The sequence below is a fragment of the Ictidomys tridecemlineatus genome, chromosome 2 (assembly GCF_052094955.1).
Source record: "Ictidomys tridecemlineatus isolate mIctTri1 chromosome 2, mIctTri1.hap1, whole genome shotgun sequence".
NCBI lineage: Eukaryota > Metazoa > Chordata > Mammalia > Rodentia > Sciuridae > Ictidomys > Ictidomys tridecemlineatus.
The window spans coordinates 139768011-139780861 of record NC_135478.1 but is presented as its reverse complement, the minus strand read 5'-3'; the positions used below and the strand labels follow the sequence as shown (position 1 = coordinate 139780861).

Here is a 12851-nt window from a genome sequence, read left to right as displayed (position 1 = left end):
ATTAACACTTCTCACACTCTTGAAAAAAATCAAAGGAGATAATAGGCCCTATCTCTGAGTGAAGAGAAAGATTGAAGGTGATGGAACACAGCCTTATTTTTCATTTATACCTCGGATCAGTTAGACTGAAAGATAAATTCCACTTGCTTGTCATAGAGGAAAAATATATTCTCTGTGTGAGTGAGTGAATCTCAGGACCAGAAAGCCATAGACTTATTACTGCTATTAAAGTCACAATGACCCGCCAGCTCTCTCTTCAGCACAGAGCTCTGCATCTTCACATTTAAATGACTCCCAAGCCACTAGCTCCATCGCATTGGCCCAACATGGAGCCCTGAGCTCCTATCTTTCCCCAAGTCTCTGCTTTCACCCACTGAGGCTTCTTTGCCCTCTCCTTTCCTTGTCCCTTTTGCAATTTGCCCCTTCCTCTGTGTTCCGGCCTGTCTCAACCCAGTGCAGCCCCGCTGCAGTGACTGAGGCCTGCAGCTTCCACTCCCCACCCTGGCCCTCTGCGCCTCTCAATGACTTTTCCCCTGGGGCAACTGCCTCTGAGCAGCAGCCTTGTTTCTGACTGCCCTTTGCTTTGGTACCTTCTGCCATCTTGGGACTGGGGCTTCCTGATGAACCCTAAGTGGCTTTGCTAAGGCTCTGACACCTTGCTGGGTCCTGATGTATTCCTGGCTATAAGGGATGGCCTGCGTCTCTTTGCTTAATGGCTGAGGTGTCTCCATACCAAAAAGAGGTGGCATCTCATGCCTGACCACAAGTAATGATCCTGGACCCTCCCTACCTGCTCCGTTAAGTGTGACAGCTTTGACATCCAGAGGGACTGGAGTTTGTCCTGTTCTGAGGACACTGGAGATCAAACCACTGGATGCTCCGGTCACAGCCTGACTCCAACCTATCGTACTCACCTGTCCCTGCTGTCCTACTCCTATAGCCCAAGGTCCCAGGTACCTTGGGATGAGACCATGATATATTGCACATGGAAAGAGGTTCTGTCTGTGACTCCCTCATCAGATAGTCAATCTAGTTAAGAAAGCTGATCAAGAATGCTCAGGAATAGGGGCATAATAGATTAGAGGGACTGTCACATTGTCCAGGAATTATCTGTGTGTGTGTGTGTGTGTGCACGCGCACGCAAATGGCATGTGTTAGGGAACGGTGAACTGGCCCAATGGCTGCCATATGTTCCCTCTGAAGATTAAAAGATGTGTTCTACTCTGGCTGGCTAGAAGGAGCAGTTTGTGTCTCAGTAATTTGTAAGTTCTTGAGGACAGAATCTGATATTCATTTAATGCTGGGAACATAATTGAAATCTTAGATACTATAAAAGCTTAGTACCAGCGAAGATCAGTCATACCTCCATGAAATACCATCTAAATGTATTAAACTACATTAATTCAGACTGGGAGAAAGCTGGTAATGTAGTATAAACTACAAGGAATTTTAAAAGACATTGGTTTCAAGTGGAGGAGTAATGGGGGCAAGACTGACTTGCTGATTTATGGCAGAGGCCCTTCAGGGAAGGCTACGTGCAGACTTCTTGGTAAACAGCAGACCCTGAGTCTCAGTCACACTCGAACCTTCTGAACAACTTCCAGAATGCCGATAGCTTGTATGCTGACCTTGGCACTGGTGCTTGTCACTGTCGGGATCTACACGCTCTCTCCCCAGCGGAGCTGTCTTTTCTCACTCATTTGAGGACAAGGACTCCATCTTATGTCATCTTTTTGTCATGTACTTCAGACATATTTCTAGAATGACTATCTTCCTCTTATACCGTAGCTGAGAGGACTTATGACTGGTCAAGCTTGACTTTTCTTAAAAGCTCTATGCAAGCAGAATCCTGATATGTGACTTGCTGTCTGGCAGCTCCTCACAAAGACAATGAGGAGTTCTCCCCAGGAATTTCAATTATTGGTGGAGATCGTGGGGTTGTCCCAGCTCTTGGCAGCTAGTCATTAATTGGCAGTGACTCCCAAACATGGCTGGAAAGGAGAGACACTAGGAGGGGTCCATCACTCCTGCCTCCCTATCAGGAGGAAGATGGGCACCCACTCTTGATCTGAGCCTCCATCCCATGCTACTCAATGCTGTGGCATTTAACCTTTGCAGAATGCTCAGGCTGTGTTCTGCTTGACCTGTCCAGGGGGAATGGAGGAAGTAGAGAATGTGTCATTGACCAGGGGTTATGTCCCTACCCCTCTGCTGTCTAAACTCTCCTAATCCTCAAGAGGTGGTTAAGGTCAAACCCAGAGACCTATCACTATGCTTCTAGGCTCAGATATAGAAATGAATAGAACCCCACCCCCATCCATTGATTTTTGCTGTGCACAAGTCTTGGCACAGTGCCCCAGGAGTTGGGCTCCAGTGTTTGGCTGTTGATGAGGATGCGATCTGCTCAGTCATGGAGAGTGACCAAAGCTGGAGGCTGGTTCCTCTTTAACCCTGCTTCAAGGCTGGCTCATGTCCAGTGGGAATGGAGATGCAGAGGTTGAGTTTGAAGTGAGAGTAGCAGAAAGGGACAGCTGGGTCACAGTCCTTCCTTCAAGGCTCTCCTCTTATGTGAGTTGTGAGCCCTGCCAAAGGAGGACTGGGAAGGCTGCAAGAATCTCACCTACCTCCCTAGTCTTTCTAGGAAGGACCCTGATGCTTCTTCGAGAAATTTATAACTTATTTCCCATGGCAACCAGGCAGCAGGGATAATTTGGGACGTGAATCATTACTTAAACATATTAAACAAATTGTAGATGATTTCAGACTTTTCCCTAATTGGATTTTTTTTTTCAAAACTAGGGTTTATATAGAAAACACTTGTTTCACCTTTTCCTTATTCCTCTTTTGTGTGGTGAGATGCCACTCATGACTAGTGGCCAGAAAGAGGCTAAAATTTCTCACTGTTGGTGCTACTGACATTCTTGGTTGTGGGGGGCTGTCTTGTATATTTCAGGATGTTCAGCAACATCCCTGAAGTCTACATCTTAGATGCTACTAGCAATCTTCCCTCAATCCTGCATTGTGACAACAGGTGGGGTTGGGGGGACTGTTTCTGGTTGAGAACTTCTAGTTTAGAGAATCTGCAAAGGTAAACAATGAGTCTCCCAATCATTATTTTTTCTTCCATCACTCCTTTCCAAGTTGTAGGGAGTCATTATTATTTACTGTTGTTAGATTATGTAAATCATGGAGTATCTGAAAGAATTTATGGAGGCCGGGACGGTGGTACACGATTTAATTCCAGCAGTTCGGGAGGCTGAGGCAGGAGGATCCTGAGTTCAAAGCCAGCCTCAGCTAAAGTGAAGTGCTAAGTAAGTCAGTGAGACCCTGTTTCTAAATAAAATACAAAATAGGCTGGGGATGTGGCTCAGTGGTTGAGGGCTCCTGAGTTCAATCCCTGGTCCCAAAATAAACAAACAAACAAACAAATAATTATGGAGGTTATCTACCAGAAGTTTTTAGAAAGAGAATGGGATTTGAAATCAGAAAACCCAAAGTCAATTCCCTTCTGGTGTGATGAAGTAAATTGGGAGCACACTTCCCCTCCCCTAACTTCCCTTCTCCAAGCATTTCTTAGCATTAATGGAATCTGCTGGAGAGACTGTGATTTTCGTATCTGTTGGCTCAGAGATGTTCTTAGCCTGCGTGATTGTCCTTAAGGCCTTCAAGGCAGCTCAAAGTGGGACAAAATTCTCCTGGGTGTGTTCACACTGTTGTTTCTAAGGGGCGAGGTCAAAATTGTGTGAACAGGCAGACTATGCTTTCCTTAGGGGAAGTGGGAAGGTGTTCTGCTTGGATAATAGCGTGTGTGATGCACTTCAGGATGTCAAAAGGAAAGTGACTTCATCCTCAGTGACAGGGAGTCAGAACGCAGAGAGGTACCATTTTCCCCCAGTGAAGACTCTAGAGCCCTTTGAGAGCTGGCTAAAGGACACCTGCTCTTTTCTCATGTGAGCAGGGGTAGAATTTCCTGGGAGAGGAGGAGAAGAGGTGGGGGTGGCTTAACCAGGAGCTGTGGGAGGTCAAGGGAAAATGGAAATAACCCAAAATCATATACGCAAGGGCAAGCTCTTGATGGCCTCAAGTGTGAAGTCTCACTCTCCACCTTGATCTCTCAGTAAATCACTAAGGAATGTTTTGCAGGTTTTGCCCTCTCTTTGCTCCTCTGACTCATGAAGAAAGTGCTTAGATCTCCAGCATAATTTAGCTTGGGTTGGTCTTGGAGGCAGGAAGGGTAATACGGGGAAGGACAGCCCCTTTCTCACTATTGCTGGACCCAGGTGCTATCAATTCAGGGCTGAGGGGAGGGAACCCAGGCCTCTCCTTGTAGATGCTCATCAGAGAGGATTGAGGCCACCACTCCCCAGCCCTCTTCCCTGTTTAATTTTCCTCCTTTGGTGCTTATCATTATTTAACATGCTTTTAGAGTCTTTTCCCCTTTGGACTATAAGCTTTATGTAGGCAGGAATTTAGAAATATTGTATTCATTGCTGGTTATTCAGTACCTAGAACTGTGTCCTGGCACATAAAGGCACTTAATAGACAGTTTTGAAAGGACATTCTCCCCTGAAATATAGAAAGCAGAGCCCTTTTGAAACACCAGCTTAGTATTCAATGCGCTATGCAACATTTGGTGAGCTACCTAACCTCTCTGAGCCTTACCTGTTCCATCTATAAAATGGAATTCATTAGTAAAAACATCTACTTCACAGGGTTGTTTAAAGGATCAGCATGTCAGCTCTTCCTAATGTGAATGATACCACTTTCATATTGTCCGTACAGTATCTGGAGTGGTAAAGCTGCATTAGAAGTTTCTAGGGACTTTAAAGTCTTTCAGAGTCTGCAAGAGAGATGTAGATATAGGGAGTTAGCAGCCCAGAGGTCTGTGGTCTACAGAGTTCTAGAAAACTAGAAGGCACATGAAGGCACCCACACTAAAGTTGGGAAAAATCCCTCTCTGACTCAGGACTTTCTGTCTCCTGTTAGAACTTCTTCAGTTCATCCTACATTTTGCCTCTGTCAAAAGAGTTTCCTGATTTAAACTGTTATCTTTCAATTTTTCCTAATTCTTCATGAACCGCTTCTGCCCTTTCTGGCTTTGAATCTGACTCTGCCCACTTTTGGAGAGTGACTCTCAGATGCTGCACAGGAGGGCTCGTCTCCTTCATCCGTTCCAACTCACGTTCTGTACTAGCATTTTAGGCATCTTCCTATAAGGTTTTGATCATATGTACATTGGACCACGTATACATTGACATTGTTGAAGAGTAAAAAGTATTTGCAAACCAATACCAAGAGGATGATATCTGTTGTGCAAATTATCCCAGAGAAATGTGCCATCTGGCAAGCCATATAAAATGACATGGCTGCCATTGGGCAGGTGGGAATTTAGATACTTCAGAGTCTGCATGACATTGGAGTACAGCTTCTCAGGAGTGGTCATTCTTGGAACTGGGTCAGTCTGCCTGTTGGTGGAAGAAACAAAAAATGTCTTAGTTGATTTCAAGGAGCAATGCATGCAAATACAAGATAACACACACCCCCATAATGTGGTTATTTGTTCTATTTTCTATTTTTTGAAAAATGTTTCTGGCTTTCCATCTTTTTGGAACATAATCAAATTGTACCCCCTAACACCTTTGTGAGTGGGTATACCATGTGATCAGTTCTGGCCAATGAGTTGTGAGCAGTTTGGTGGTGTGAGAGCCTCTAAAAGGGTCTTTTTCTTTGCCACAGCTATGGGCAATATTGTAGATAGCTGCCTTACCAATCTGAGTCCTGGAGCAGAGTTCTTCCATAATATCTGATGGACATGTTCAAGGGTAAAATAAATGTTGCTTTATGTTACTAAGATTTTAGGGATGTTTGTTTCTGTAACATAGACTCACCTATCCTAACTTAGACTAGTTAACGAAACCAAAGGGGTCTGGCTTTGCTTATGATTTGTTTGACACTTCAAGTTCTGAAACTTGGTCTTGAAAACTTGGCACACATGTATCACAATTAGAAAAACAGAACCTCACTGAGAAATGAAGTTATATTATGCATCTACACTGTATTTTTTTTTTTTTGGTACTAGAGGTTGAACCCAGGAGCACTAAACCACTCACTAAACCACTGAGCCGCATCCACAGCTCTTGTTTATATTTTATTTAGAGACAGAGCCTTGTTAAATTTCTTAGGGCCTTGCTAAGTTGCTGAGGCTAGCTTTGAATAACAATCTTCCTGCCTCAGTCTCCTCAGCTAGGATTGTGGGCCTGCACCACCATACCTGGCTTCAGGTTATATCTTCTTTTTTATTCTTTTAGTTTCTATACTGAATTTGAACTTTAGTGCTTGTCTTGTTAGATGCTATATCCCTACTACTCTATTTGCCAATCATTCATTTTATACCACTATCTGTCTTCATATAGTAGTGGTGGTGCTGTGCTCTACAGAAGATATTCCAATTTTCAAATTATATTTTTCTCTTCTTATTTCATAAAAGTTAGTAAAATAGGAAAAGAAGGAGCTGGAAGTAGTTATAAGAAGGACAGGCCTAAGATCAAAGCACTTAAGAGAGTGTCAAGACAAAAGTTAGTAGGCACTGTATGTGACTGCACCAATGACACAAGACAGGTATTTTCAAGGTGGAAATCAGAAGTAAATTACAAATCTATAGCCTCATTTAGAAAGTAGGGTGCTCTCTGTGGCTGGTGTATGTAATTCCACACAATGTAATGGGTTTCTTGGACTTTCCTAAGGAAAGAAAGAAACTTGTCTGATTTTTACAAAACCTCAGCATGTAGAAATGAATGCTAAATCCATGCTTTTCATTGCTGTAAAAAAAGCTCATATTACTTTTGGAATAAAAATCTCCCCAGCCTGTGTTACAAGCAACTGCAAGGATTTGAAAGTAGGTTGCTTACCTCCTGGGGGCATAAGGCTGGGCAGGGGCTTTGGCTTGATTCATGTATGTATGCAAGCAGTGCTAGAAAGACCTCCGCTTACAAAGGGGATATGGGCTGCCTTGTAGGTTGATTTGGATGGAGAGAACCCAACCAGAGTAACCAGGTTTTGTATTCACTGTGTAGCTGGAGTGCAAAGGCAAGGCTGAAATGAGAAATGAGTTGGGTGTCTATTATACCTGTCTTGTGTCATTGGTGTGGTCACATACTCTGCCTGCTAACTTTTGCCTTGCCTTTCCCGCCCCCCCCCCCTCTCTTTGTTCTGCTGACACAAAAACACTTTGGCACAAAGCAATTATACTGATCTCTCCAGCCACATAAAGGTAGGATGAGTTAAGATGGAGCAAAGTCTCCCAAACTCCCTATTTAATGATTTTTTTGATTAGAGACACAATCTTGATTATACATAAAGAATCTGAGCTAATTTGTATCACTTATGAAAGGGCACCCTCCAAGTTAAGCAAGCATAATCAAAATGACTAATTGCTAAGTGAAATCAAAATGGAAGCCCTGGTATCGCAAATGGAGCATTCTCCAGATATCTGTGTTCTGCCCTCTAGAGTTGTGTAATTTACTGTGTGCACTGTCAGTTAAATCCTTTGCCATGCATGTCAAACAGCAACCAATTCTTAATTCAGGTCCCCCATGCCATATGCATAAAAAATGCTTCTGGTTTCTGTCTCTGAAAAATTCACAGTGCTTCCAGGTGTGGTGGTGTGTGCCTGTAATCCCAGTGGCTTGGGAGGCTAAGGCAGCAGAATTGCAAGTTCAAAGCCAAGTGTTAAAAAACTCAGTGAGACCCTCAGCAAAAAGCAAGGTGTTAAGCAACTAAGTGAGACTCTGTTTCTAAGTAAAATGCAAAATAGGGTTGGGGATGTGGCTAGTTGAGTGTCCCTCAGTTCAATCCCTCGTACCCCCTAACCCCGCCCCCCCAAAAAAAGCGCTGGGGATGTAGCTCAGTAGTTAAGTGCCTCTGGGTTAAATCCCTGGTACTATAAAAAACAACAACAACAACAACAACAACAACAACAAAAAACAGCGCGCCATTTGACTACTCTTTTTTTTTTCCTGGAAATTTAGGGTAGGGAAGAGTTAGTATTGGCATTCTGGGGACCAACGAGTGAGTGCTAGTGGTTTGGGAAAAATCTCATAGGTTCCTCACAACTAAAGCTTAACAGGCTTAGCTGAAGAGATCTAATATTTTTTTAACCCAGGTATATGTGGTGCCATGTCAGCGCCACCTGGATTTTCCTGCCTACCCCAGTGACTGGGCATCCCCCCGCCCCCCATACTGATGAGCTCAACCCAGACACTTGAGACAGAAGGGTGAGAGACTGGGAGTGCACAGCAACAGAGGGAAAATGTGAACACCAGTCCAGGAACACGATGGTTATACTTGGGGCAGTAGTGACACAGAAGTCAATGCCCACTGATGTATACTCTGGCACATGTAAGGAACACATGGCCAGACTGGGAACAGCGAAAGAGCCTCACCCCTTGGGGTGGCTCAGAAGCCTGTTCTTGGCCTAATGAATTGTGACTGGTCATGCAAAATAAGCCTGTTTACTAGGGTGCAGGGCTGGCCACAGTCATTTCATTATGCCTGCAGATACGCCAGCCAGATTTCCCCTGGCTGATGCCAGAGAGAGGTTGCCCCCTCTTGAAGAAGAAGGCAGACAGTTTCTGCAGAAAGCCATCCTCCCCGAGCAGAGCTGATGCCCCGCCACCCGTCATGATCAAGTGTGCAGACCTTACACGCAGCGGGTGCACATGCTTTTGCATCATCTAACTAAGAGTTGGGCACTAGCCAGTTGCAATCACATCACCAGGCTCCTATCACCAGGCTCCCAACCCCCTCAAGGGAGCCTCACAACACAGGCTGAGAATGGGGTGGGAACTCCTTGGCTCATACTCCCCTCCTCTTGGAGATGTATGGAAAATTCCTTAAGAGTAGGCATGGCCTGGAGAAGGCTGTTTGGTTGGGAAATTCCTTAATCATTCCCTTTGTCAGCCAGGCCTCTGATTCTGAGAGCATTCCTCTGAGCAGCAGGAGTCCTCTCTGTTCCTTCACTGATGGTCTTCCTACCATTTGGATCCACAGCATGGCTTACCCACTAGCTCAGGCTCCCTGGGGCCTGTGACTTGTCAGTTCCTCTCAATGCAGTGCCTGTTACCTGTAGTGGGTGTAAACTTAAGCACTGGCATTGCAGACAAATAATAGTTGGAGATGGGAAAGCACAGACAACCTGTATGGGTCTCCTGGCTCTCTCTCCATTGGGTGCAAAATGTACCATTTATGTACTCATACATTGCTGGTGGGACTGCAAATTGATGCAACCACTCTGGAAAGCAGTATGGATATTCCTCAGAAAACTTGGAATGGAACCACCATTTGACCTGGTTATCTCATTCCTTGGTTTATACCCAAAGGATGTAAAAGCAGCATACTACAGTGACGTAGCCACATCAATGTTTATAGCAGCTCAATTCACAATAGCTAAACTATGGAACCAACCTTCAACAGATGAATGGATAAAGAAAATGTGGAACATATACACAACAGAATATTACTTAGCCATAAACAAGAATGAAATTATGGCATTTGCTGGTAAATGGATGGAGCTGGAGAATATCAGGTTAAGCAAAATAAGCCAGTCCCAAAGAAACAAAGGTCAAATGTTTGATATGCAGATGCTAATTCACAATAAGTGGGGGGCTAGGGAAGAACAGAAGTACTTTGGATTAGACAGCGGGGCGTGAAGGGTGGGGAGGGGGTATGGGTGTAGGAAGAATAATAGAATGAATTGGACATTATTATCTTATGTGCATATATGATTACACGACCAGTGTAACTTTTTACATCCTGTTCATACTCCATCTATGTAAGATGTGTCAAAATGCATTCTACTGTCATGTATAACAAATTAAAGAAAAGAAAAATATATATCATTTATAATTTCTATGCCCACTGAAGAAAACAGAGCCATGTCAATGGGTGTGACTAGCATTAGATGTTGTATAGTTCTGTGTCATTTCCAGAAATTCCAATATTCTTTCCAGAGATGACCTGTTAGGATGTTGGGGAAGGGCTGTCACTGGCCTTTGTGACTGGAGGCTGTAAGCCATTTCCATTTCCCCACCAGTGCCTCCACTACCCAAACATTCTACCACTGTAGCTCACCCCATTTGCTGTTTCTGGGAATTTTTCTCCTGTATTATTCATATTAAATAGCTTTCCAGGGTAGTGATAGGTGAAGCCCAAGGAAACTGAGTTAGCAGAGGTAAAATTGAATATCATTACAATGAGAAAGTTAAGTACATTCATATTATCTTCCTTTGGGAATTGCTGATACTAAAAGCTATCCTCCAGTCATGGCCTTCATTCACTTAGGTAGTATTTAATGAAAAACTGCGTGAGTTTAGAGAGTTGTGAAAGAAGCACATAGCTGTATTGTTTCAGTAAGAACTGGCATCACCACGAAAGAAAAAGGATGAAAAAAGTCAAGCAAGTATCCTAGAATAAGTTCTAGGACAGAATTATTATGCAACTCCTGGCTGGCTCAGGCTTTATATGAAATCCCTTTGCTCATTTTGGGATATCTATTCCACCTTGATGTTCTGGCAGATTGGGGAGGTATGTTGCCATCTGTCTTTATTTTTCTAACCCCTCCATAGGACATCACAAAGTGGGCACTGCAGGGACATCTCATACTGCCAACTCTGTTCTTTCACCCAAATGTTTGCTGCTTCTCTGCCCAGATCCCAAGCAGGGGGAGAGGCTGGCACAAGTCTCTGGCTGATATCTTCCTGCTCTTTGGTTCTTTGGAAAAAGAGAAAGCAGGATGGGGCTTAGGGGTCCCCTGGGTCAGCAGGATGCTCTGGAAAAGTACAATTTCTGGAATTTTGGCTTTTGGAGTCAGAACCTCTTTCTGCAGGTGCTTTTTACTCAGAAAAACCCACGTGCTCTCTGTTTCTCCCCGGGTGACTTTAGATGGGGGCTGGAGAGACAGGGTTTGTTCTCTTTTTGTGATGGGGTCTCGGGGCTGCTCCTCAGTGCTTCTTTCTCTGTAAGCTGATTGAGTTCAGGGACTATGACAACTTTGCCATTGAATTCAGAGCTTGTCCCAGTGCTTGGCATATGGTGGGTACTTAACAAACACTTAAAAAATTGACTAGGTAAAAGGAAGCAAAGAAGTTCACAGTGTATGATCAGAGCGCCTGGCTTGGCTTCAGCCTTGCTACTTGATAGCAGTATAAGCAAGTTTCTTAATCCTGTGAACCTCAGTTTCCTTATCTGTGAAAGGTAGGCAATTCTACCTGCCTCTTAGGGCTGCTGTAGGGATGAAATGACATCGAGTGGCATAACGCTTGGCTCATGGCAGGCCTTAGGAACATTTGCTATATACTGGAAAGCCCCAGGTAACTCACCATACAGGTAAGGACCTTGGATGGTCTGGGGTTCTGGGGAAAAAGCAAAAAAAAACTTAGAGTGGGAGTGGGGCTGGCCCATCATCTCTGAATCATGAAGTGGTTTCTACTGCCCTGAATTCGTTTCATTGATTATGTCTACACCTCCTTCACCATCAGAGTTCTACAGAGGTATCTGTGAAAGAAAACACACTTTAATATTATTGGACATGGTTTTTAGCACAGGCTTGGGAAACTTGGTGAGTGAAATAGGGCAAGAAAAGGCTGGGCAGTGAGCAGGGTGGCCCACTTCCTGCTCTGCCATTAATCAATTTGTGTGACCTCAAGTGCCTCATGGAACCTCTGTTGGTCTAACTAAAACAGTGGATGGATGGCCACTGGGGAGTTGCTCTAGGTCCTATCTCCCCTTTTATTTATTTATTTTGGGCCAGATGGCATTCACACAGCATATTCTTAGAGGAATATGAATATTTTTATAAACCTCCCCAAATGTTGAGAGGGAAGTAAGTCATTTAACATTTTAAAATCATTACTGATATTAGCATTTTAGCAAAACTACTTTTTTTTTTCCTACTCTGGGTCATGGGTTGACCCATATATAGGATTGCCTATGAATTATATGCATCTTCTTTACAAATAGTGGAAGTCTATGCTGTCTCTTCCACACAAGAAAGTAATCAGAATACAAGTGAGACAGGCGTTCTTATGGGATAACTATGCTTCATTTTATTTAAAAAGCCATCAGTTTTCAATCTGGGATTCTTGGTTAGGAGTATCCTATTTCTTGTGATATAACTCATGATTGGTCCTGACACACCAATTTGTTGTAACCTCAGAATTGTGCATTAATGGATCAGTTACAGTACTTTCAAAAGAGGCTTTCAGCTTCACAGGTTGTTTCTATTGATTTCACAGATCTAGGACTGGCTTCTAAGATAGAGAAATTCATTAACAGCAAGCCACGATAATAGAGTGGAGTTGGCGTTGAATAGGGTTGGAAAAAGGGGACCCAAAAACTTTTGAAAAATTTTCTTTCTCAGTAACTCACCCATTGCAGACATCATTTCCAATCATGGCATATATGACAATGGCTGGATGGTCCAACAGTTGGTTCCTAGACAAGCTGAGAAGCCATAGATAGACAGAATCTGAGTGTCAGACAGAGCTTTGCAACCAGAGATAGGCTGGGCCTGGGGGGAAATCTTTGTGTGATTGTTCTCTCTCTCTCTCTCTCTCTCTCTCTCTCTCTCTCTCTCTCTCTCTCTCAAAGGGGCAAATAATGAAAGGATATGTCTTAATATAAGCTCCTTCTATGGGCCTTTGTTGCCTTCTGATGGTTAGATGACTGCCATGGGGTACCTTATTTAGGCTCATGACCTTGATATCATTTATAATGAGAAAATGAGACCAATGAAGACCACCTTGAAAGAAGGGTGACCTTGAAATGGACTGAAAAATTCAAAAGGTGCAGCTTGA

The 12851-nt window shown here is 43.7% G+C and overlaps 1 protein-coding gene across 1 annotated transcript in view; it reads right to left on the bottom strand.

Moving 5' to 3' along the window:
• The window catches only part of Aoah (acyloxyacyl hydrolase), a 202798-nt gene that overhangs the window by 20560 nt on the left and 169387 nt on the right, over positions 1-12851 (bottom strand). Inside the window, exons 15-16 of the mRNA XM_005319198.5 lie at positions 12424-12498; positions 5293-5465 (exon numbers count right to left, since the gene is read on the bottom strand). Of these exons, the coding sequence (XP_005319255.2) occupies positions 5293-5465; positions 12424-12498 (248 nt within the window). The remainder of the gene's footprint in view (positions 1-5292; positions 5466-12423; positions 12499-12851) is intronic.